This window comes from Motacilla alba, chromosome 1, assembly GCF_015832195.1.
Source record: "Motacilla alba alba isolate MOTALB_02 chromosome 1, Motacilla_alba_V1.0_pri, whole genome shotgun sequence".
NCBI lineage: Eukaryota > Metazoa > Chordata > Aves > Passeriformes > Motacillidae > Motacilla > Motacilla alba.
Genome location: NC_052016.1, coordinates 73,436,875 through 73,460,054, shown reverse-complemented (window position 1 = coordinate 73,460,054; position 23,180 = coordinate 73,436,875). Strand labels below are relative to the sequence as shown.

Genomic DNA, 23,180 nt, shown 5'->3' with positions numbered 1-23,180 from the left:
TCTCATTGTACAGACATATGGAAAACTAGATGGAATTTACCAACTTGAATATCAGTGACAGGATTTATGTCCCAAAACCCCATGCTAGCAGAATACATAGAGCAGCACATCATCTGTGCCTGCTCTGCACTTACTCAGACTGATGCTAACCTCTGTGAATATCAGGGTATTGACAAAGTGCACCTGGTCTAAGTGTTTTCAAGTCTTTTCTTTGTTAGACAAAGCTTTGAAAATACAATAACATATGCTGCTTACCATTATTTGAATTTTACTTGATTTTGTGTGAGCATTAGTCATATGCCAAGTTGACCCTGTGTATTCATCTTTTGTAAAAAAGAGCTGACATAAATTCTAGATTCTGGTACTTCTGCGTAAATATAACTAATTTGGTCAAAACACCTTGCATAAAGACATTTCAAAGGTTTGAAGTAGTGGAGAATGGATTATTTAACTAGTGTAGGTTCTATCAGTTTCCTAACCCAAAGTTGCACTGAAGTTTTTTTTTCTTCAGCTTTCTTGTGTACACAAAAGCTCAATACTTGCTATACTTCTACTCACAGATGTAAAAGTAAACCAGTATGAGCTTTTTGTGTTTCAGGACCTGAAAGCCTGTGTGCATTACCACACCATTCTTTTAATGTTTCAGTCAAAAATACAAAGAAAATGTGACATTTAATTAAATCTGAGCATCAAATGCAAATCTGTCCACAAGTGTGTTATGGCAGCAGTGGTGTTTTATGTGAAAAAGTATTTTAATGCATTTCTTTTAAGAGGTAAACTGATCTCTTGTCAGCAGTGGGGCAAGAGTATTCATTAAATCTTTTGTTGTGATCATCCCTATCTATGTCCCCTACAATAGTATTGAAATTACTGTCCCATTCATGGCCAGGTAAACTAAAGTTATTGAAGGAATGTAACCAAATGATGTCACTTTCCTTAAAATTTTATGCAAATACTGAGGGGAGATGATGACTATGAGATGTTAGTGACTGTGCTGGTAAGTGCTTTTGATTTATATGGGAAGTTATATATGTCCGTGAACTTGTATTCTCATCACATTAAGGATTCAGGCAGCATTCCTGATCTCAGGTCTTTCTGTCAGACTCATCTGCAAATCCAGGCTTCAGACCTGAAGGGCTGTAGTGAGTTCATCTTGTAAGCGTTGTATGAGGGTCTTCTTAACTGTGGACAGCACTGTGAGGATGCTTATTTGGAAGTATCACTCCAATTTGAAGCATTTTGATAAGGAGTAATGCACAAGGTGAAGGAAAAGGCAAAACCTTTCAAGTACTGTGTTTCTACTTGTTAGAAGGGAAGAGCCAGTGAAGGAATTAGAAGAGAGTGACAATTCAAAGAAGCAGACTAGGAAAATATTTTTGCCATACAAATTTGTTTATACAACCGAGACAGAAACTTTAGTAGGTGAGATATGAGGAGAAACATCATGTGAATTTACACCTAGAAAGAGCGATAGGAGAATGAGGGGCAGAGGCTTTTTTTGAGAATTAATTTAGATACTGTGTTGTTATGAAGAGTCAGAAGTTACAAACAAACAGGATACCTTGATTTTGAACTTTACTGACAGACAAGATTAAAAGAGTAGTTCATAGTGACTAAGAGTAGTAGTAGTGGGGAAGATGAGGAGGAATCTGAAGGGGTGAATGATTAACAGCTCTGTTTTCTCAAACTAAGATTGTCAGAGCAACGACACATGCACACAGAGGATCAGAAAAGCAGACTGAGGTTTTATGTCAGACAGAAGGGAACAGACCTGGAGTACAAAGGGCTGTGTCAATTGTCAACATGGATATGGTGACTGAATTTCAGTTTATGGATTAGACTACTCAGATACAAAGTATGGAGAGAGAGACAATGTGAGGAAGATCATAGCCCTCAGAAATTAAAACAGAAAGTTGAGGAAGAAGCAAAAAATGTAAAACTGGGAAAGAAGTTAGCAATGTGGAGGGAGAATAAGAAGATCCCAACAAAGGGTGAACAGTATTTGAATGCCAAAAGCATTTTAGGAAATACTAGTCTAGAATCTACCAGATATGATATGAGGTGTTAGTTCTAATATTTGTTTGTGTAGAAATCATTAACACAGACACATTTAATAAAAGTTTCAATAAATAGCTGACTAGCAGCAGAATTAATGGTCAAGGAAAAAGGCACTTCCAAGAATTTTGCAAGAATCGTGTTCATTGATCCATGTATTTGACACATTTTTAGCAAATTAGGAACATGGACGTACTATATCCATGTTGTTAAGCAATAGGTAGCTATAGGAAGGTTTCATAGATTTTAACTTTTTATCAGTAATGTCTCTAAAGACATTATGATTTTTATAATGAATTATTAAAGTGTGAGTTCTAGAAATTTTGTTGGGGAACTTTGCTAAACCTCTGTGATAGTTACACTTAAGGATTTTATTAATTGTGGTAATCAGCTTTCAGAAAATGTTAATACATGGCCACATTTTCTCTCCTTGTATTTAAAGAGAAAAATCTCTATTTCTGTCAGATGCTTTAGATTTTCCACCTAACTGAAATGAGAAATAAATTATATCAAGGCATTGCACTTTAAAATCTGATTCTAGATAAAAGGTGTGTAGACAGCAAAACTTCCAGAGGTGCCTTCAGTTGGAACTCGGCAAACCTGCAGGGGAGGGAGAAGTTAATATTTTAAAGGGGCCACATAGTCTTCCATTACCTTTAACCCTGCAACAAGCTAAGAAATATAGAGTGTAAGTGAGCAGATGTTCTTAACAGCCTTCTAGCAGCCTGTTTTTGTAAAGAGTGCCAGCTAGTGATTTTCACTGCTTGCGGAAAACCAGCTTTGTGTTGGGGTAAGTGTTAAGGAGAGCAAGAGAAAATCCCCCTCTATGTACCTTGTAAAATGAGTGTGTGTCTATTCATGTTATGGAAAAAGAAAATTATGTTATCGGATTTGGAGAGGATATCATAACTCCTTTGCTAGAGCAATCTTTGTACTAAAGGAGCTTAAGCTGCAGAAAAAAACACATTATACCTTGGATGTTGCATGTAATAAAATATTATTTAAATGAAAGATATTGAAATAAAAGTTTCAGTTTAGGAACTTGAGTGTATTGTTGTGAAAAGCCTAGTCAGTTATGTTTATAGCTTCATCTTTTCACAGGAAGAAGTGTAAGGATTCCTCATGCTTTATGCAAGTACAGTAGGTTTTAGATAACAGGATCAGGTCCACAATTTGCCTTTCTTTAAACCTACAATAAAAAATTAAAATAAATACCATCACCACAAACTACAAAGGTGAAAAAAATGCTGTATGTTGCATTTTCCTACCTCCTGTGGCTAGGGACAGAATGCAGACATGCCACAATAATGTTTTTTATTTCTACTGTTCAAACCATATTAATGAGAACATCATTTTGGAGAACTAATTATTTCTATTTGTCTTGTGTCACACTTTCTAATTCCCCTATATTAGCACAGCCAAAGCAAATTAATTGCTTTTCCAGCAGTTGAACCTTGTCCAAGAATGAGCTCACATTCCCTTCCAGTTCTGCAGCTTCTAGGAGTGCATTGTGTCAAAAATTTCTCTTGATACTAAACATAGCCCAGAGAATATCTTTGCAGATTTCTGTTGCTGCTCACTTGATGAAATTTATAAGTTTAAGTGACCCACTAGGAAAGATAAAGTTCTTAGCTGCAAGATTATACATCAAAACAGTTAAAGTGAAATTAAAATTAAATGAATGAATCTCACTGAAGCAAAAAAAGCAGTAATTAATGGTTCCCTTAATTGTCTTCATAAAATATTTGCATGGGTCTAATTTGCATAATTTGCATGTATTAATTAATCTTTCAAAGGAATTTTGTGCTGAGAGAAGCCAAAAAATCTCTTTGTTTTATTTAACATCTAATGAAATATTTATCTTCGTTAATGAACTTCTCATCTTCATTAAAATAAAAATTGCACAAGTTTGTATGTTTTAAATGTTTTTATAATTGAAGTATACAAAAAAAATTCTCTTCAGACCTACAGTATCTGAAAAACAAACACATTATTTCACATTCTGTGTTATTTTGACTACAGCAACATTTAAATTTGGAGAAACCCTATTCCCTCCACCAAAAGTTTTCAAGGGTTTTAAAATTACTTCAATTTTATTCCAAATCGATGATAATTTTTGGTTTTTTATATTTTACAAACAGGGATGACAAAGTAAAAATTTTGGTATTTTTTTATTATTGTCAACCTGTGATACTTCAGAGATTCTATAGAACAGATATAATGCACAGAAAAAGAGACTTAGCATCATAGGCTGGAGTTTAAAATACTGCAGGAGTTTGTACATGATGTGGAGTTAGTTTATACTCTGCAAGATTAACAGCTGAGGAAAAAAGAAAACAGTTTGTGAGTTACTACCTGGTATTTAATGATGAACTTGGTGTAAGCCTGATGAATATAAGTTACAAAGGACGGTCCTAGCTGCGGTGATCAGCAACTTTGAGACAGTATCCAAAATAGCCTGACATGCAGAATGAGAATATGCAGTGGGAAAAAAAAATCATCAGTATTGAAGTTTTGGGCAAAATCTAGAACAAAAAATATAGAACTGCAAGGATATTAGATGAAATTAAGAGCTATTTCTGTAAAAAAAACAGGTATAAAAGGACAATGATTGGGTGTTTTGGGAAAAAAGTGAAGGCTATTACTTAACATGAGGACCACCTAAAATCCCAAAGTAATCTATCAGCTGCTTAGTATTGCTGGAAATAGAGTTTGTGGACAAAAAAGACAAAGTATAGTTAAAATAGTGTCTATAGAGAATGTTAAAACTGTGCATAGTAAGACAGGTGAAAAGGATTTTCATTCACTTCAAGGATGAGTACAACATTATTGGAATAATGAAAATATACTTGAAATAAGGAAATGATTGGGGGTTTATAATTTACAAGAAATTATATTTGCACAGTGAAACAGCACAATGGGATTTTTACTCATTTTCAATATGCCTGCATTTGCTTAAATCCTTGAACAAGTTTATAAACATGTTAATGTGTTTGCATTCATTTTAGACATGCAATACCTGAGAAAGCCAGGCCTGTAGAGACTGAAAAGTAGGTGCTCTTTAAGAGTACTTTAGAATTTAATAAACAGGATGTTTAAGCTTTCAAGATGGTATACAGAGTCATATATTCTTTACTAAATTATCCTATAATTTTTTTCAACTGATAAGATATAGTGAAACTTTGCTGATACCATAATGGCAGTATAGATATTGCTCTGTGTTCTGAAGGTGTGGAATAGCTGCTGAGGCAATGTAATTATCTATAAAATACCCAAACAGTATCAGTGGGAGGGATATGTTCCACTTCACACATTTGTGGGGTAGATGTCTTTATCTGAGCTATTTGGCTGGACTCCTGTTAAAGTCAATGAAGAGTAATAGACACATCTCTCCCTTTGAAGAAAATAAATCACAACTTCCAAGTTTCTTCATTGATTGTAAAAGGAGTCTGCTAAACCAGCTCAATGCAGCTATGTACAGTGCAGGTGTCTGAAGTTAATGTGATGAATTTCATGTGTTGTGTATTTTCCTTTTTGCTTGCCTCAGAATTCCAGCATCAGTTGTGACAGTAATCCCACTAGAGCAGCTGCATTTCAGTCACTTCTTGTAACTACTGTTGTTAGAAATGGGTAATTTTGCATCAGTTCTGGAAAAATGTCCAAGCTTGACAGTTCCTTTTCTGTTTCATATAATTCTGAACAGTTTTGAAAGTTGCATAAAGCATGACCCTGAAATGTAGAAAAGAGAATTTGAATTCTGCATTAGTACTGAAACTTTGCAGCATTTGTTTCATTTGGATGCTACCACACAAGGCACAAGGCATGAAACAGGAATCAGAAAAGCATTCTGAAAACTCTGAAATAAGAACAAAGGCAATCATATATTGAGAGATAGAAAAAGAGATAGATGAGGTACCAAGAAAAGGAGGCAAATCGAAGTATCTCAGAACTCTAGAAGGGAAAGTAATATCATATTACTCATACAGATTCATTATATTACTGTAACTTTGTTACTATATCATTACTGATTATTAGTGGACAACTAGGTAATGTTTTGCCTCTTAAATGTAGTTATGGTTGCAAACAAGACATGGGCTGGAATTAACTTGATGTAGCATAGAAGTCTTCAATGTAGGCATCTACATCTGTGCTTGTCACCCTTGACCCTCACTGGATATAGAGATTTCTGTGTCTATGTAGATTGAGAAATATCTATGGTAGAGTTCATCCGGTTATAAATAATAATTAGAGTACCCCAGTATAGACTGCTACAAACAAATTTAGTAAGCTCAGTCATATTCCAGAAAAGCTGAATTCAGTTTCTGGAGGTGAGAAAGGAATTTCTTCGGTGGTTGTTGTTGTTTGTAGTGTATGGAGTTTTTTTTTTCCCATACAATAAATCCATTTCATATCAAAGGTTGTAATTATACTCCAAGATTGTCTAATTGATGTAGCATTTGACACAGTAACAAGAAGTATATGCTAAGGAGTCACTGTTTTGGCCATTTTACATTTTTCAGCAAAGAACTGAGTGGATAATATCAATTTCAGAATTAAAATGGTACCATTTGTTGGAGTGGCTTATATGCTTTACATCAGATGTTTTGCTCTTGAATGGCAAAGGAATACCTCATTTGGCATGCTTCAGGGCATTTTTAACCAATGCCTTATGCTGAAACCAAGTTTTTATGCATGAAGAAAGAAATAATATCTACTGATATCTTGATGGCAGCACCGATGCTTTGGTGTCACACAAGGGTGTTGTGAAACTTAATTAATATTTGTAAAGTATTCTGGATCCTGGATGAAAGGCACAGTAGAAGTTCAGTTATGTTATTAACTTCTGCTTTTATATTTTCTTTGGTGATGGATCAGAGTCCTAAGCATTAAAAAATGGTAAAGAGAGGGAATACAGCAATTTACAACTATTATCAGCTAATTATAGTTAGTTTCAAATTTTGTAGAGGGAAATAGCTGGAGAAATATTTTATGGGATTTAGCAAACTAAGACTTGATAGCTGAAATTTTGTGTAAATGTACCTTACCTGAATCATCATATGAGAAAAAATTTAATAGACTGACTTACTTTAATTATTCTGCATTAGATCAGAAATAGTATATTGCTGAGTGACAGCATTTTGGTGTAGTACAGGACTGTCTCTCCTTTATAATCTTAAGATAACTGAGGGGTCAGAAATCCTGTTAAGGAGAATGAAAGTTCAACATTCACTTAAAATATTCAAGAGGCAAAAAAGCAGTTAGACTTAAAATGTAAATAAAACTGTACTGTGAGATTTTATCAGGCAGGCAGCCCTTCGTGCAGTGTTAAGGCAATCAGCTTCCTAAAATATCACTCCAACTTAATTGCTCTATTTCATCAGTTGAAGAAAAAGGAAAAAAAAGATAATCTTGCCATCAAGAAAGCTATATAAACTTTAACTAGCTGAGGGTCTGATGATTTAATTTAAAAGTGGCCAAAGATTTTAGGCTGTGTCCTTTCCATCTTTGGCAGTGATATTAAAAAAGAGGCATTTTTGTGTCCTTGAGAAATAGGAAATATTTATAATAATTTATTTTAAGATACACAATTTTTTAATATGTCTGTAATATTCATATGAATTTCATATTGCAAACCAGAAAAGGAAGCAATTGCTATGTTAAATCTACTGTAATTCTAAAAACAGTGTTTTCTCACAGTGCTTATTTTTTATATTGCTACGATTAAGAATAAAACAAAACAATTTCACCTTTGTGTAATTGAAGAATTTGGCTTTCTCATGGATTTGATGTGGAATTTGATGCATCTCTATTAGTATCTCAAGTACCTATGAAATTAAAAAAAAAAGAAAAGTCAGCTAAGAAAAGGAAGTTTAAAGGAAGTGAAACTAAAATTAACACATTTGGAAGGACTACTTAGCCAGCATCACGTTCTATTTAAGCTAAAATTTGCTGTCAGCATATATCTATAATAAGTATTCTTCCAGTGAACTGCCAGCTGGCTTGTAAAGAGGAAAATATATTCTATAGAATAGACTGCTATTTCTTTAAAAAGAAATATTTTGCTTTTGCTCATTGTAGGGTTCCATAACACCTGAAGGACATCCTAGGAGACAGCAGCATATATAATGATAATGTGATGTCATTTTGCTTTTCCTAGTTGAGAAACACAAAGTGTATACCAGTAATGGTAAAAACATTTTTTCTATTATATTCTTGTCAGCCTTATTTTTTAAAAGTGATGCAGCCTCTAATAGCTTAGGAAAAGCAGCAATAGCATAATAGTGTGTTTTGTCATGGATGTTAGAAAGGATGGATCACAATGTGCTACAGCTGGCCTTGGAAACAAAATGTTATGAAGGCAGGACCAAAAAATTTACAGTGCTGCTTTATGTGCATGAAATTAGAATATGGATTGTCGAAAATATACAATGCTGTATTAGATAATTTAAGTTTTGACTTGTTTATTTGGTCTATGTGTTGATTCTGCAGATTTTGCCTGTGACAAACTGTTGGTGCAACCATTGCATTAAAAGACATGTATTTTTCATGATATTGTTTCATACTGCAATATGCTGGCTGCAACTCCTTTCAAGTAATCAAGCTATATTGAATACAAACATAAAATAAAAAGCAGCAATAATTTGCTTTCATTTTTAGCTTTATACTCAGACTCAAAGATATACACTCTTAGCCATTGGAGAGAGAACAGTATATTTGCACGTTGCTGAACTGGGCATAAAATACTGTGGCTGGATCAGACTCCTTGGCTTCACTGGAAATACTGGAAGCATCATAAAAGTACTACACTGACTGGAGGATCAGTTCCATTTTCAACCTTGCTATCAAATTTGTTATAACAATCACAGTCACTTTCGCTGCAGTAACTATGCCATCTGATGCAATCTGGTTCCCAATGCTAAAATATTGAAAGGCTCAAACACTATTAAAACATATGAATATCAGTTTTATTCCAGTTCCAAATGGACAATAGTTCCAGAGCTTGATCTTAAACATTCAGCGAGCAGAAAAATCCTCATTTTATAATGTTTCCCTCTAGGTTTTTTTTCATATTCTTGCAAAACCATTGATTTCTTTGTTTTTCCAACTTAAATTAACTTTATAGTAAATGTATTTTACCAGGCCAGATATTCAGTAAATATATTTAGGGTATACTCAGTTTTTGCCTCTTTTTCTACTAAAGTAGCATAGCATTACAAATAGTACTAGGTGGACTTTAAAATCTGCATTTTCAGGCTCTCATATCATAAATATATTCATAAAAATCATTTAAATCCATCCATCATCCTGGAAGACCACTCAGAGCTGAGTTCCTGCAAAAGAGATGGTTTGTCCCTCGGATTATTATTTTATGTATATACCAGGAATGATCAGTTGCTCTTCTCTGATAAGCAAATCAATTAATTTTATGTGCATACTGTGGACTGTATTCCTTGTCTTATACTAGTAGCCTGTTCTGAAATTATTCCAGTCTAATTTCACCTTGAGCATGGGTAACCAGCATCTTAAACACTGTTCCAGGGAATGTCCTGCGAGTGGCTGGGACAATGCCATTAGTGTGTTGCTATTGAACACTGTAAGTGGAAAGCTGGGGGAGATCGAGAGAGGGAGGTAGATGGGTGGGGAAGAGTGAAAGCAACCAGGAAGTAACATATTTCATTTCCTGTCTTGAGAAAATCACACTTTGAAGCAAGAAAATTTTACACTTCAGATATTTTGCACAGCTCATTGCTTCTGGCTGCAAGGCAGTCACTTGATCTCAAAGTCATTGGTTAAGACTGCTCTGTGGTTTAATTTAGCCATTCTCTTTTCTCTTGCTTACTTTTTGATGATGAACCATGGTGTTAAGTTCTCTCTGGGAAAGCATGCTGCTTCCATATGGTCTGGGATTTCTGTAGTGGGGTGCATCCAGGACACAGTCTGTCATGACATGCTGTTTTTTCTGAGGAGTCTTTACTGGCAAAGACACAGAGTGGTGCCAAATTCAAACCACCTGGCCCTAAGGCTAATTGAGTTTTTCCTGGGAGGGTAGAATAATCATTTTGAAGTACCTATCTGAAATTATGTTACCACTGAGAGGGAATGGGGAAGATTGGCTTGTCACTGCAGTACTTAAATGCATCTATGAAGATGTATTCAAGATTGAAGTTTACAATTAGTTAGGGGAACTAGTTTGATCTCTGAATTGAAAAGCAACCTACCTAGGCTAGCATTAGGACTTGCCACAGAAGCAGAGTCTCCTCATAATATAAAATGCTGGTAGTTTTCATTCTGGCAAAGAACAAAATCCTTTTGCTTAAGTATTACTTCATAGCTAACTACTGGGTTGGACCCCATTTACGTGGGGTTTCAACTTGAAATTTTCCTCAGAATCACCATGAGCTGATTTTATTTTCAGTTTTTTAGTTATGCCGCTCATGTTAAGCCCTGGGAACTTCATTAAGACCTATGTCTATTTCTGTGTGCTGGAAGGATTATGTGTGACTTCAGTTCATAGCTGATTTCCTAGGGCATGACTTCTGGTTTGGCTTCTGTTTTCTTGACTCTTGTTCTGGAGCTGAATGGCACTGTTTGGTGCTATAAACTTGCTTTCATACGAAATACCTAAAAGCAGCAAGGTTATGTTACATATGTTTTGACATACCCTGCAACCTTAATAGATTTTCCGTAAGCTTGCTGCTGTGCAATCTATCTATTTTACATCCTCATTCCTTCCTGTTCTGCATATGACTATCTCTTCATGTTTAGCGTTGGGCAGTTACTCTGTTTTAGCACACAGATGAGAGCAGGGGTGGTTGTGTGTTAAAGTGGGGTGCTAATGTGATACTGATATTAAGAAAGGATTCCACATATTCCAGAATTATGTATGCAGACTAATATAGCTTTCTTTAAGTGGCCTCTGTTTTCCAGTTGACTTTGCAGCAGTTCAAATGGCATCTCAGTTACATATTGTATTAATTGTGGTGTTTAATCTGAAAACAACAAAACACTAGTCTGCCTTTTAGTTACTTGGGCAACATGAAATTCAAATTACTTTCTAGAAAAGATGTGGCTAGGAGAGAAGGGTGAGGTAGGTTTGTGATTCTGTAAACCAGAAGAGTTGCTCTGCATAGGAGTAGGTATTAGATCTGAGTCTTCTCTTGTGTTCTGAAAAGTAATGGAGGTAAAGCTCTGGAAAAGGTAATACCATAGAAGAGCTCGTCTTCATAAATTATTTGTATCTGCTGAAAGAAATTAACATCACAGTCTGTTGATGGAGAGTACTAACTATGGCCACAACTACTCCTAGCAAAATTATCATGACCCATGTTACTTTTTCAGAATTGTATAAAAGGTCTTTATTATTCATATTTTATTATAGGATCTATAGTTGTACACACCTGTATCCTGCCTACTGTATCAGCTTCTAGTTGAGTGATGGAAAAAATTTGTGTGCATTTCTGTTTTGGTTGTAGATGTAAGGTAGTTTTAAAGAAATACCCACTTACATGTACTTTTGCATAGACACTTTCTGTAGTTCAAAACTGCTGAAAGCTCCAACAAACACTAATCTCCTGTATTTTGTTCCAATTTCATTTTATGGCCACTTTTTCTCTCCAGAAAAGGAAAGCAATTCCTTTTTAAGTCTGTTTGAAGCTTAACTGTATGATTGATATCTTGTATGTAAGATTACTTTGGTGATGATATTTACTGTTAAAACGTGATCATTTGAGCAAGGCACTAAAAAAGGAGGCAAAATGGAGAGAAGTGAAAGAAGACTGATCAGACTAAAGGAATGAATAATAAATTCTGTTTCCATCTGGACTTCACAAAAAACCCCCCAAAACCAAACAAAAGCAGAAAGTGCCAGGCAGAAACTGTGTTTCAATATTCAATTCTTTTTCAATTTTATGCTATCAGATCCAAGGTTGCTTGCTGATACTGAAAAAAAGTCATTTATGTTTCTGGAAATACAGTAACAAATAAAGCACACCTTTTTGTAGAACTTAAAACTGTTTTATGCAGGACAGATTGTTCAGCACCAAAATTATCCACACTGTGATACAAACAGCACTGAACACAATGAGCTGTGGAAGCTCACAAGCTGATTGTATTTAGCTGTGACTTCATCCATTAATAACTTTTCCACATGATTCTTCAGTTGAGAGGGTTTTGTTCTGTTTTGTGTCTGTTGTTGTTGTTTATCATTACTAGTTTTTTTGAGGTTTTTTTTTTACTTACATGAAGTGACACAGTACAATGCCTTAGTGACTCAGGTTCAGTACTTGTAAGTAATCAGTTCTGTTGCCTTTTTTTAGATATGGCTTCTTCTGTTTATACAAATAGAACAAGGGTTGCTAAGTTTGTTAAGTGACAAGAGAAGACATTGTGATTTTTTTTTTTTTTAAGAATCTGTTTCTTTCAAACAATTTCTTACCTTGCTAGTTCATTTTTTTTCAGTCCTCAAAATGGCCAGTTTTATGCATAGTATATGATCTTTAAATAAGAGAAGGTGACATATTCAGGTACTCCCCTGCTTTGTTAGTTTACTAAAGACCAGATTGCTGACCTTTTGCTTACTCCCACAGTAACATGGGAGTAATGGAAATATATATTAATGATTAAAACACGTGGTAAAATCACTGAGAGAAGATAGGTTCAATATTTGAAAGTAACTGTGAAGAAAGGTGTTTAGATGCTCTTTTTTACACATCCATGGTTTAGTTTTATGTCTTAAATTAGAATCAAAGTCTCCTACATATAAATTGCTGTTTTAAAAAGAAACACATGGACATCTCAGTTTCCTGAATATTTGTACTGAGTATTAACACAAATATATTTGTACATGAATGTTAAGTAGAGAAATGAAAGGTGTATGATTAATAACAATATGCAAATTTGAAACTAATTTATTGGTGTTACACAAAGGGCAAACTGGGATAGTGTTTGGCCAAATATGTTTACATACTTCATATTTGCATGCGTTTAATGAACATGCAGTGTGAAATCACCCATCTTTGCATAAAAACTGGATGGGCACTTTTTTTTAAAGAACAAATTGCTTGAATTTCAAAGCCTCAATGGTTGAGCCAGCTTTCCTGCATCTCCTGTACTCTGCTATGGAAGATGGCAGTGAATCCATCCATGTTCCCCAATACATTATCTACTTGTGCTGCCAGTAACAATGTCAGCTCAGTATATATCCCTCCATCCCTCCTTTTCAGTACTGAGTTGTAAAACCTCAACGTTCTAATAAACTCTAGATACTAGGAGGAATTATTTCCCCTGACACTGTACTGTTTTGCACTTTATTAGGAATACTATGAAAAATTATGTTCAGTTGATTCCATGACTGAATTTTACAAATGATGGGCTTTTTGTCTCACACTCTGCAAACTGAAAAAGACTGAAATTTTTCATAAACTATTTTCCCATTATTAAAAAGTTAGACTCCTATTTAATCTTCCATCTTTGGTGGAAAATAAATCCTCTTGTGTCTCAGTTTGGAATTAAATATATGAAGAGTATACAATAGTTGTTTCCTTAAGTTTTTTTAAAGAAGGGTTACAACTTGACTAAGATCCCTTCCATCTGGCACAATATGCTTGCTTTTATTTTGACTTCCCACTGCTGTCTTATCAAATACCACATGAATCATTACCATTTGTTTGCCATCCCTTTTTTTTTGTTTTGTTTCTCTTGCTCCAAATGATTAAAACATCAGCTTGAATGAATGGTTAGAAGTACACTGTGATTCACATTTGCCCCATCTTATTAAAACAAATAAACCAACCAGTTATATAATTTTAATGTGCTTGAGCTATGGCATGCAGATGCTTTTATCAGCTCTGGGCTGAAGAGGTTGTGTGCATTCGGGCATGCACGTACAACTGTTCTTTGAAAGGGACAAACCTCATTAAGATTACAGGTGCGTGGAAATAACTTCTGAGAAAATAGCTACCATTTTCAATAAAGCTACTTCCTGACAGGAAATGCAATTTATTATGTTACTTAGCACAAATGAGCAGCTTTGCTTTGATTTGGATATGAGTAGCCTCATTTAAGGTCACAAATATTTTATTTCTTTTAAGCTGAAGTTAGCAGTTTTTAATGGTTGGAGGGTCTGGCAACAGTACACTCAATTCCAGTATGAAGCATCTGCTGCTTTTAGGAGCACATGGGCTAGTCCTGGGATTTTGTATTGCAACATGTGATTTTAGAAGAGGACCCTAAGCTTCGATCAGCTCAGTCACCAGCCATAAAGATGGGGTTCAAATGGATTTTTGTGAGTGAAGAACCTTCTATTTCCATTAAATATATATGCATATATAGTTTTTTTTGGTTGCTGTTTTTGGGTTTTTTTGTTATTTGTGCTAATATCGTCCTTAGAGGATTCAGCTAGCACTGCTATTATCTTCCTAAGGACAAGAAAAGAGACTGAGAAACCATTAGTACATGCAATCTCTGTTACCTAAAATGAAAAGGAAAAGAAACAGAAGTTTGAAAGAGAGAATAGAAAAACAGGAAAAAAAAAAAACCACAAACTAAAATCACAGAAAATTTCAGAGCCATATTTGGGAATAAAGTTCCTGTCTTTACAACAAGAGACATCAACCTTTGTTCTTTGAAAGTACAAAGAGATTAATAGATACACTATTCAAATACCCTCAAGACTCATTTTGAGTGAAAATTGGCTTCTATCACTGGCCTGCGCCAGTGATACTTGACAAAAATATTTTAACTGAAGTTAGGATTTCTAGCAACTGAAACTGTGGCTACTTTGATGTAAGGGTTCTTGGATCATGGGCTGGGATTTACTATTCTACAGCTCACAAATTACAATTGAAAGAACAGGATAAAAAATTATTCAGACCTTGACATCCCAACTTTCCAAAGCTCACATTAAGATTTCATATCTTGTCATTCGTTTTCTGAGCAACCTGGTCTAGTGAAAGGAATCCCTACCCATGACAGGAGAGTGGTCCTTGGTGATCTTTAAGGTCCCTTCCAACCCAAACTATTCTATGATTCTGCGATTTTCCTTCTCACAAAGTATTTTGTCCTTTTCTCCTTAACCTCGACTCCGGGGGTTTCTTTCTTATCAGCTCTGTGTCAAGCTGCTGTATCTTTCTGTTTGTTCGGTCACTTGGTTGGTTGTTTTCAGCTCCTAACTATGGAAAACACTATCCTTTTCCTGAGGAGAATTTACCTCAGTAGGTTTTTGTAAGAGAGCAAGTGACTGAACTCAGATGTGACAGCACACCTTGGACATTGATTTGCATATTTCCATAAATTAAACACTGCAGTATTATAGTTATGATGATCATTGTTACTACATTTCTTTTTAAAGCAACTCTGAGAATATGATTTTTTGGATGGCAAACAACCCCAGTGGGACTTGCACTCAGTGGCAGAAATATGCACATTACCATGTAATGGACGACTTATTTAGTTTGCAGCTGAAGACAAAACCTAGCATTTCATTGTACATTTTTATCAGTTTACTAGGTTGCATATTAATAGTAATAATATGTGAGTGGGTTTGTGTTTTTACCTCTGAAAATACTGGGCCCATAGAGATACTTACTGCAAGCTGCCCACAGAACACTAAAGTGAATCATTACCCAGATGACATCTCTGTGGGAATGCATTTCGAGACATATGATTTGTTTCAGCATTGCAAACTTTTATGTCAGTTCCATTTGTTTGTTTTTTATAACATTTGTGACCTTTTAACTATTTGGGCATGTTCATTCAAAAGCCTCAAAATGAATCTTAATTAAAAAGAGTTGATCTAAAAAAATACTCCCTCACTCTGGATAGAATTTCTGTCATATCAATCCACAGACAAAAACAAATGATGTTTAGGAGTAGTGGCATTTTCAGTTTGAGTTACTAGCATGAGATTGTGTGATCTTGCTGAACACTGCCATTTGCAAAAGAGCAATTAAAACAGATGACAATCTGCTAATCACACACAGTTCTATTTAGAAATTTAGCAGTATTTTCCCAGTATGTGTTTTTGCTTGACTTCCTAAGAGTAAAAGTAAGTTTTATGTACTTATTTTGTATATAACAATATGTAAATTTGGGAAACTTCACCACAGATCATCAATTTTCAGTATAAAAATATACCTCAGTGTTGTAAGCATCCTTTGTGTGTGTGTGTGTGTGTGTTTGTGTAGTATATGTTTGTATGTATATGTTTGTGTGGCTAAAATAGTTCATATTTGTTTTACATAAAATTGTTTGTATGCTGATAGAAAAATTCTGCATTTGTTAACAGAAGAAAGTAATGCAACAGGCCTGTGTAGCTGATAAATTAAAGCTGATTGGGAGGCAAAAGGCACAGGCATGCTCAGGATTTAGGATTTAGAAGTAGTGGCATTTTCACATTGGCTTATAAAGGATGAGCTGGCTCGATTTGCTGATCAGTTTCATGATTTTGTATGTTTTGTCTATGATTTTAACCTTGAAATCATTAAAGGCCTATCAGTGGTAATCCTCCACTGGTATTCAGATAGGAGCTCTGGCTACACCTAGAGGCAAAGTGATTCTGGTAGCTTTGACAACAGCACTGAGAAGTTCCTGTCATTTGGAAAGAACCACAGAACATTAAGAACAGGGAGAGAAATGGATAGGAGCAAGGTAGTAGGAGTCATCAATGAAAAGAGACAGCAGACAAATAGAGGGGTTGTATTTGGTCACCACTTTGTTACGCAAGGTCACTGTTCCTCTGCAGATCTCTGAGTTTTTCATATCACAGTTTGAAGTCTTTGAATTTCTGAAGTGCACTGCTATTCACCTGTTGCTTGCTCTTTGTGAGTGGCTGCATGAACTTCTCAGCCACAGTGCTAGGGCCACTTCCCTGGGGAGCCTGTTACAGTTCCCAGCCACTCTCTGGGTGAAGAACCTTTTTCTGATATCCAACCTAAGCCTCCCCTGACTTGGCTTTATGCTGTTTACTCAGTCCTGTCACTGGTCATGAGAGGGAAAAGATCAGCTTTACCCCTCCACTTTCCCATGTGAAGAAATTGAAGACTGCAACGAGGTCTCCCTTCAGTCTCCTGCAGGCTGAACAGACCAAATGACCTCAGCTGCTCCTCATACAGCTTACCCTCCAGACCTTTCACCATCTTCATTGCCCTCCTTTGGACGCTCTCTAATAGTTAAATGTCTTTTTACATTGTGGTACCCCAAACTGCCCCAGCACTCAAGGTGAGGCTGCCCCAGTCCAGAGAAAAGAGGGACGATCCCCTCCCTTGCCTGGCTGGCAATGCCGTGCCTGATGCACCCCAGGGTTGGCCCTCCTGGCTGCCAGGGCACTGCTGACTCATGTTCAACTTGCCACTGACCAGGACTCCCAGGTCCCTTTCCATGGAACTTTCCATGGAACTGCTCTCTGGCCTATCGTTCTCTAGTCTATGCATACGACCAGGATTTCTCCATCCCAGGTGCCGAATCCAGCACTTACCCTTGTTGAACTTCATATAGTTTGATTGCTCACCTCTCTCAGTTGTCGAGGTCTTTCTGCCCTCGAGAGAGTCAACGACTCCTCCCAATTCAGTCGTTGACAAACTTACTTAGTATTCCCTCGAGTTCTGTGGCCAAGCTGTTAATGAAGATGTTGAAGACACCTTATATATATAAACAAGTATCCTCTTACTTTGTAAGGAAGAGGCTTTGTAGAACTGCCCTTTTCTATTCTTATTCATTTTCTGTGGATACAGAATACAGGATCTGATAGTGTAGTCTTTTAAAAGTGAAAAACCTCCTATTGATTTCATTGCCTGGTTGGATCCTTAAGCAGTGTAAAATAGAGCTGACTCTTGAAGCTGTACTGCTGTTCATCTTTTGTTGTCTGCTACAAGGATTCTGCTTCCTGCAGCTGTATTTTTAATTGAGAATTAGTTTTAATACATATTTTATTTTAAAAGGTAAATGGAGACCTGGTATAATAAAATAAAATAAGTTACCGACTGCAGGTTATCAGAATGTTAAGGTGTGGGAATTATACATAGCACTCATTAGCAAGTGTACATTCTGGATAGCCAAAGTGCTGGTATATATGCAGAGTAATACTCCTACAGAGGTATCTAGACAGCTTTAGTGCTCTAAATGTTTATTGTGTTTATTCAGTATGTTTGGGAGAACTATATGGAAATGTAGGCAGCAGCAGCAGTAGCTAACTTGTACTTAATGCAGGTTTTCTTTGGAGATGGTTTTCCAGGCCTTCAGTTTTACTGAGCTCCATTTCATGGGCTCCTTCTTTCTCTTCTGAATTCCCATAAGCATTTTGGTTGGTTTTCATGCATCAAATAATAATATAGAAGTCTTTAAGTTAAGACCTTACTCAATTCCTTTTTATTTCTCTTCAGTGCAAAAAAAAAGACCATAAAGAGCAAAGAGAATGGAAATGGTTCTGAGAGGAAGCACTTTTATGTAGTGGGAAAGTTATCATGTACTCTAAAAAAAAAAAAAAAAAACAAAACAAAAAAGAAAAAAGCTAAGAACATAAAAAGTAGGGAAAGGGGGTAAGGGGGTAGAAAAATGTAAGAAAAATGTAAAGATGGGGAGAAAGTAGCAAAATAGCATATACTCCACAAGCTCACAAAAGAAAACTAGTGGTGGAAAAGGAAAAACAGAGGGAAATTAGATAATCATTGCAGCAGAGTGATTCTACAGCTTCCCACTTTCCCCAGCAGTTCTGATAGAACTGGAAAGGGGTGTGCAGAAGGTTTTACAGATGTAGTGTGTACTTTTGTCTGCTTTCAGGTTAACTTTTCTTTCTCTCAACAATTACAGTAAGTTATGGAGGTGATGCCACATCTTTCAAAGATAACCAAACATTTCAAAAATTTCAGCATTCATTTGTACAGGTTTATCTCATGCAATTGCTTCACTGTATATCTAATTGTTACTGTATATCTAATAAAAATTCTATAGACTGATTTGGAATAAAATGTTAGAATAAGAAAATCAAAACAGAAACAAAACCTTGGGACATCTTAGAAATATTTGCTGAATTTACTTGGATTTAAATAGGAAGTTCATGCAAACTTTAAGAGCTGAGATACAGCTTGTAGTTGCAAATGCTTATATTCTAAAATATAAGTCATGTTGAGTAATCATGCACTTAGGAGGATTAATTGCTTCATAATATGCTTTATTCACATGGAGCAAACACTTTCTGCCCTACAGGTCAGAAAGCCAGAAAACTTTTCTGTGTGTTTTCTGTTTTTTAAAAAATAATCATTATGTTGCTATCAAAATAGGTGTATAGAAGGTGTTCATGTCCCAAGTGAAGAAAAAAAATGCTTTGTACTTAAAAATTAGGTGAAATTAAATTGTGCCAGTATGTTCTCTTTAAATTTTTCTAGATCAACAGTTACTGGGTAGGTTAGCTTAGTGTTTCTCATGTTCCCTCACATATCTCACTTAAATATATGCTCCTCACTTGGGTGGAAAAAATGTTGTGAGAAACGTGCTTACATCTTTAACATAGTAATTGTTCAGTTAATCTCATTTATGGGGGGAAGGAGGCTATACTTCACTGGTACCGTTAAAATATCCTATACTGGGTTCTATATAAATAGCTACAAATGTGCACAATGGTTACATTACATGGTATATTTAACAACACAGCTAAATCAGAAAGTGTGAGCTATGCCTTTAGTGATGGGAGTACTAACGATTGCATGCAAGAAGATTTTTTTGCTCTGCAACCATGAAGGAAATAATTGCTGTTCAGCACTATTCAGTTATGTTTGCATATCAGTAAAAACACATGCACAGAGGCTCCACCTACATTCCTAGTGCCCTAGCACTGATACGAGGCCAGCATACATTAAAGCTTCAGAAATTGTTACATTTTTCACAACTTGCAAAGTGCATATAATTTTCAACAGAGTTTACTTGACCACTGACAGATGAAATTGACAAGGTGACACTCAGGTTTTATGATTTTCTTTTATTTTGGACAAAAAGTACCATGGGGGACATTTTACAGATTTGTTGCATGACTACTTCCGCTGAGGTTTTAAATCTTATGGGGTTTTTCCTCTTTTTGATTCATTGAAGATATAAATGTATAAAGCAAATGTTTCTGTTTCATATTTTAGATGGAAGACTTTATTTGAAAACTACTGTCATGTATTGAATTTTTCCTGCTGAAAATACGTGTGCTACGGTAAAGAACGTTGCAGTAAGACATTGGCTCATAAGGAGTTCTGTGGAAACAAAACGTTTTCAAACCAACTTCCTCAACTTCATTTATCAATGTTCTTCAAAAATGTAAAGAATTCTGCAAGAGTGTCCTCCTTTGGTTATCTCCTGTGGCTCAACCTGGAGATCTAGAGAATGTTTGTAAATGTACAGTAGCACTGTTCTCACAGCAAAAATCTGCATCTCTGCGCCGGACTATTGTATCCAAAATTACAGGCGGTCAGAACAAGGCTGAGTATTCCCTTTTTCAAGGAATGCAGACTTTCTCCTCCTCTGATGATTCTATATTTGAGCACATCCAATGATCCTTCCAGCGGTGTCCAAGTACACTTACAGACTGTTATACCATACCGAAACCAGCAAGACAGCTCAGAAATGAACTTGTAGAGGGCATAAGAGGATTCTTATTAAAAAAAAAATTTAAAAAAGGTAAAAGAAGAAAAAATTGATACATTCAGTTTTCAAACAATGATCGTGGGTTTTTCTTCTAAAGACATTTTTTCCACATGCTTTCCAAGAGACCAACACATATATGTTAGACTACATTAAGTGAAATGGAATTTTGTGTAAGTGAAAAGAAATGCTGAATGTAAACAAACTGTTTTACCATTCACAAAGTCTCTTTTCCTAAAATAAAATAAAAAAATAAAAATAATAATAATTTCTCATTGTAAACTGGCAGGGGTTTATGAAATAAAAGACTTTGCTTCTTATCAAAATGTTGGTCACATGTACAGTATATAACACAAATCACACAAGGAAGGTATTATGTATGCAGTAGAAATCTAGAGTTTAGGAAATGAAACTTTTAGATAATATTGTTTTGTCACCCTGTTGGTCAGAAAGACACCTTTCTAGTTTTAACGCATGCAGGCATGTAAATATTTGTCCTGGAGTCACAGTATTACTGAATGAGATCTTAAGCATCTGGTAACAAGTCAGAATTCTGTATCAGCCACTTTTATTTGTATATTGAGCCCTGGTTAGTGCCCTGACTAGTGCACTTCTAAGAATGGACTGTGGCTGAGCAGCAAGTCAAAATGCCAGAAATATTTTTATATGTTAATGTCATATTACGTCAATGTTGCTAAAAAAGAAAACCTTACAAACACTTGATGTATCAGTCCAATTCCACGTAGAACTGAGTGATACAGTTGAAGTCTATTGTCCCTCCCACCTTGTCTTAGGGATGGATGGTTATGTGTTACTTTCACTGTCTTTATGAAAGCTACAATATGTGTTTTCACCTTTGTGCTGATAACTGGAAGTAAGCTGCAAAACACTGCTTATTACATTACTAAAAATTATGTTCTTTGCTTTGCATACTTTTGGGTTACCCCTTTAAAGACTGATTTTGTGAATCAGTGCTATTACTGTAAGTTTTGTGATTATGCTTTCTTCATCTAATGTTTTATGCATATAAAATATTATTTATTACATGGAAACATATCAAAACCTTAAATGTCTAAGATGCCTAACTTAAAGCAAATATTTCTTTAAAAGTAGTTCTGATTGGATATTAATATTATTTTGTCAAAAAAAATCTAATGTTTTGTAAACTCTAGCACTGAGCTTCTATAGTTTGTAGGTCTTCCTCGCAATACTGGTCCACATTTATTTTGTGCAGTTCATATTTACTCCACCACAATCCTTTTTTAACAATAGAAAGATGTATATACAAGTTCACATCACAGTAATTTTTTAAAGAAATATTGAGCAATATTTTTCATTAAATATTGTTGTCTAATACTTTGTAGTGATGTTACTTTCTAACCATGATTCCTTCATGATTGTCATAGTTGCTTAAACATACATGGGATTCTGTACTCCAGTTTTTTCATATGCAGTCTTTAAAGGGTTAACAGCTGTAAAGTTAGATGGACTTGTGGCAAGCTTTTGAATCATTCATATCTGAAAGAGAATTAAAGCCTACAACTGAAATATGTACTAGCATTTACCATTGCTCTGCTCCTTGCATAGAGTCACCTGTAAGTAGGTTTAGTAGTTTTACAGTATATTCTTTCAAGACCTTTGGGAATGCCTCAGTGTTTGGCTTGGTACATAAACAGAAGTGTTAAGGATTAAAGGGGAACCAATTTATGAGCTGGATGTTTAGAAAGAATCTTGCTAAAAACAGTGTAAATATTACAGACCATGAGATGTTACCATAAGTTGAAGTTTTTTGCCCCTCTTTAGTTTTACAGGTTTTGGGTTGGTATTTTGGTTTTGGGTTTTGATTTGGATTTTTTTTTTTTTTTGCATAGATTATGAAGAAAAGTTGTCCTCATGTTATTGTTTATATGCTTTTGTAATCTTAAAGATATTAATGTCTAGTTGTTCTATATTATAACCATATTTGCGCTCTATGCAAGCCCTTGGAACAGAACATACTCATCTTCATGTAGGACCTATGAAAATTGTCTATTTTTATCTATATATTTAAAGTTTTCTAAAAATGAAAAAAGGTTATTACGAATTTTGTTGTACAAAATCTGTACAAAAATCTGTTTTTACATCATAATGCAAGAATTGGAAATTTTTCTATGGTAGCCTAGTTATTTGAGCCTGGTTTCAATGTGAGAACCACGTTTACTGTTATTGTATTTAATTTTCTTTTCTTTTCAACAATCTGCTAATAAAACTGTCTGAAATCTCCCTGCGACTTTATTTACAGTTCATCTTTATTAAATTTTCTGAAATGTATAACATCAGAGGAATATTTACTTTCTAATGGGAGGCATCTAAAAACAACATAAGTCAGCTCTTTGTAATGTGAGGCGAACAATGCTGAATGATTTTATTTAACATGCAACTGCTTCTATCTCTAATATGAATTACTGTGGTGAAAAACATCATAAAAGCACACTCTGTGGTTATTGTTTAACAAGCATATTTTCCATTTT

General features: G+C 35.2%; 1 protein-coding gene across 9 annotated transcripts in view; it reads left to right on the top strand.

Moving 5' to 3' along the window:
• DACH1 (dachshund family transcription factor 1) overlaps positions 1 to 22,932 on the top strand; it is a 353,685-nt gene extending 330,753 nt beyond the window's left edge. For 8 of the 9 annotated variants that reach the window (XM_038146617.1, XM_038146708.1, XM_038146585.1 and 5 more), the window contains one exon: positions 20,175 to 22,932. In XM_038146617.1, coding sequence (XP_038002545.1) covers positions 20,175 to 20,212 — 38 coding nt within the window. In that variant the 3' untranslated portion in view covers positions 20,213 to 22,932. The remainder of the gene's footprint in view (positions 1 to 20,174) is intronic. The other variant, XM_038146404.1, reaches the window with a different exon arrangement.
• Positions 22,933 to 23,180: the final 248 nt, after the last annotated feature.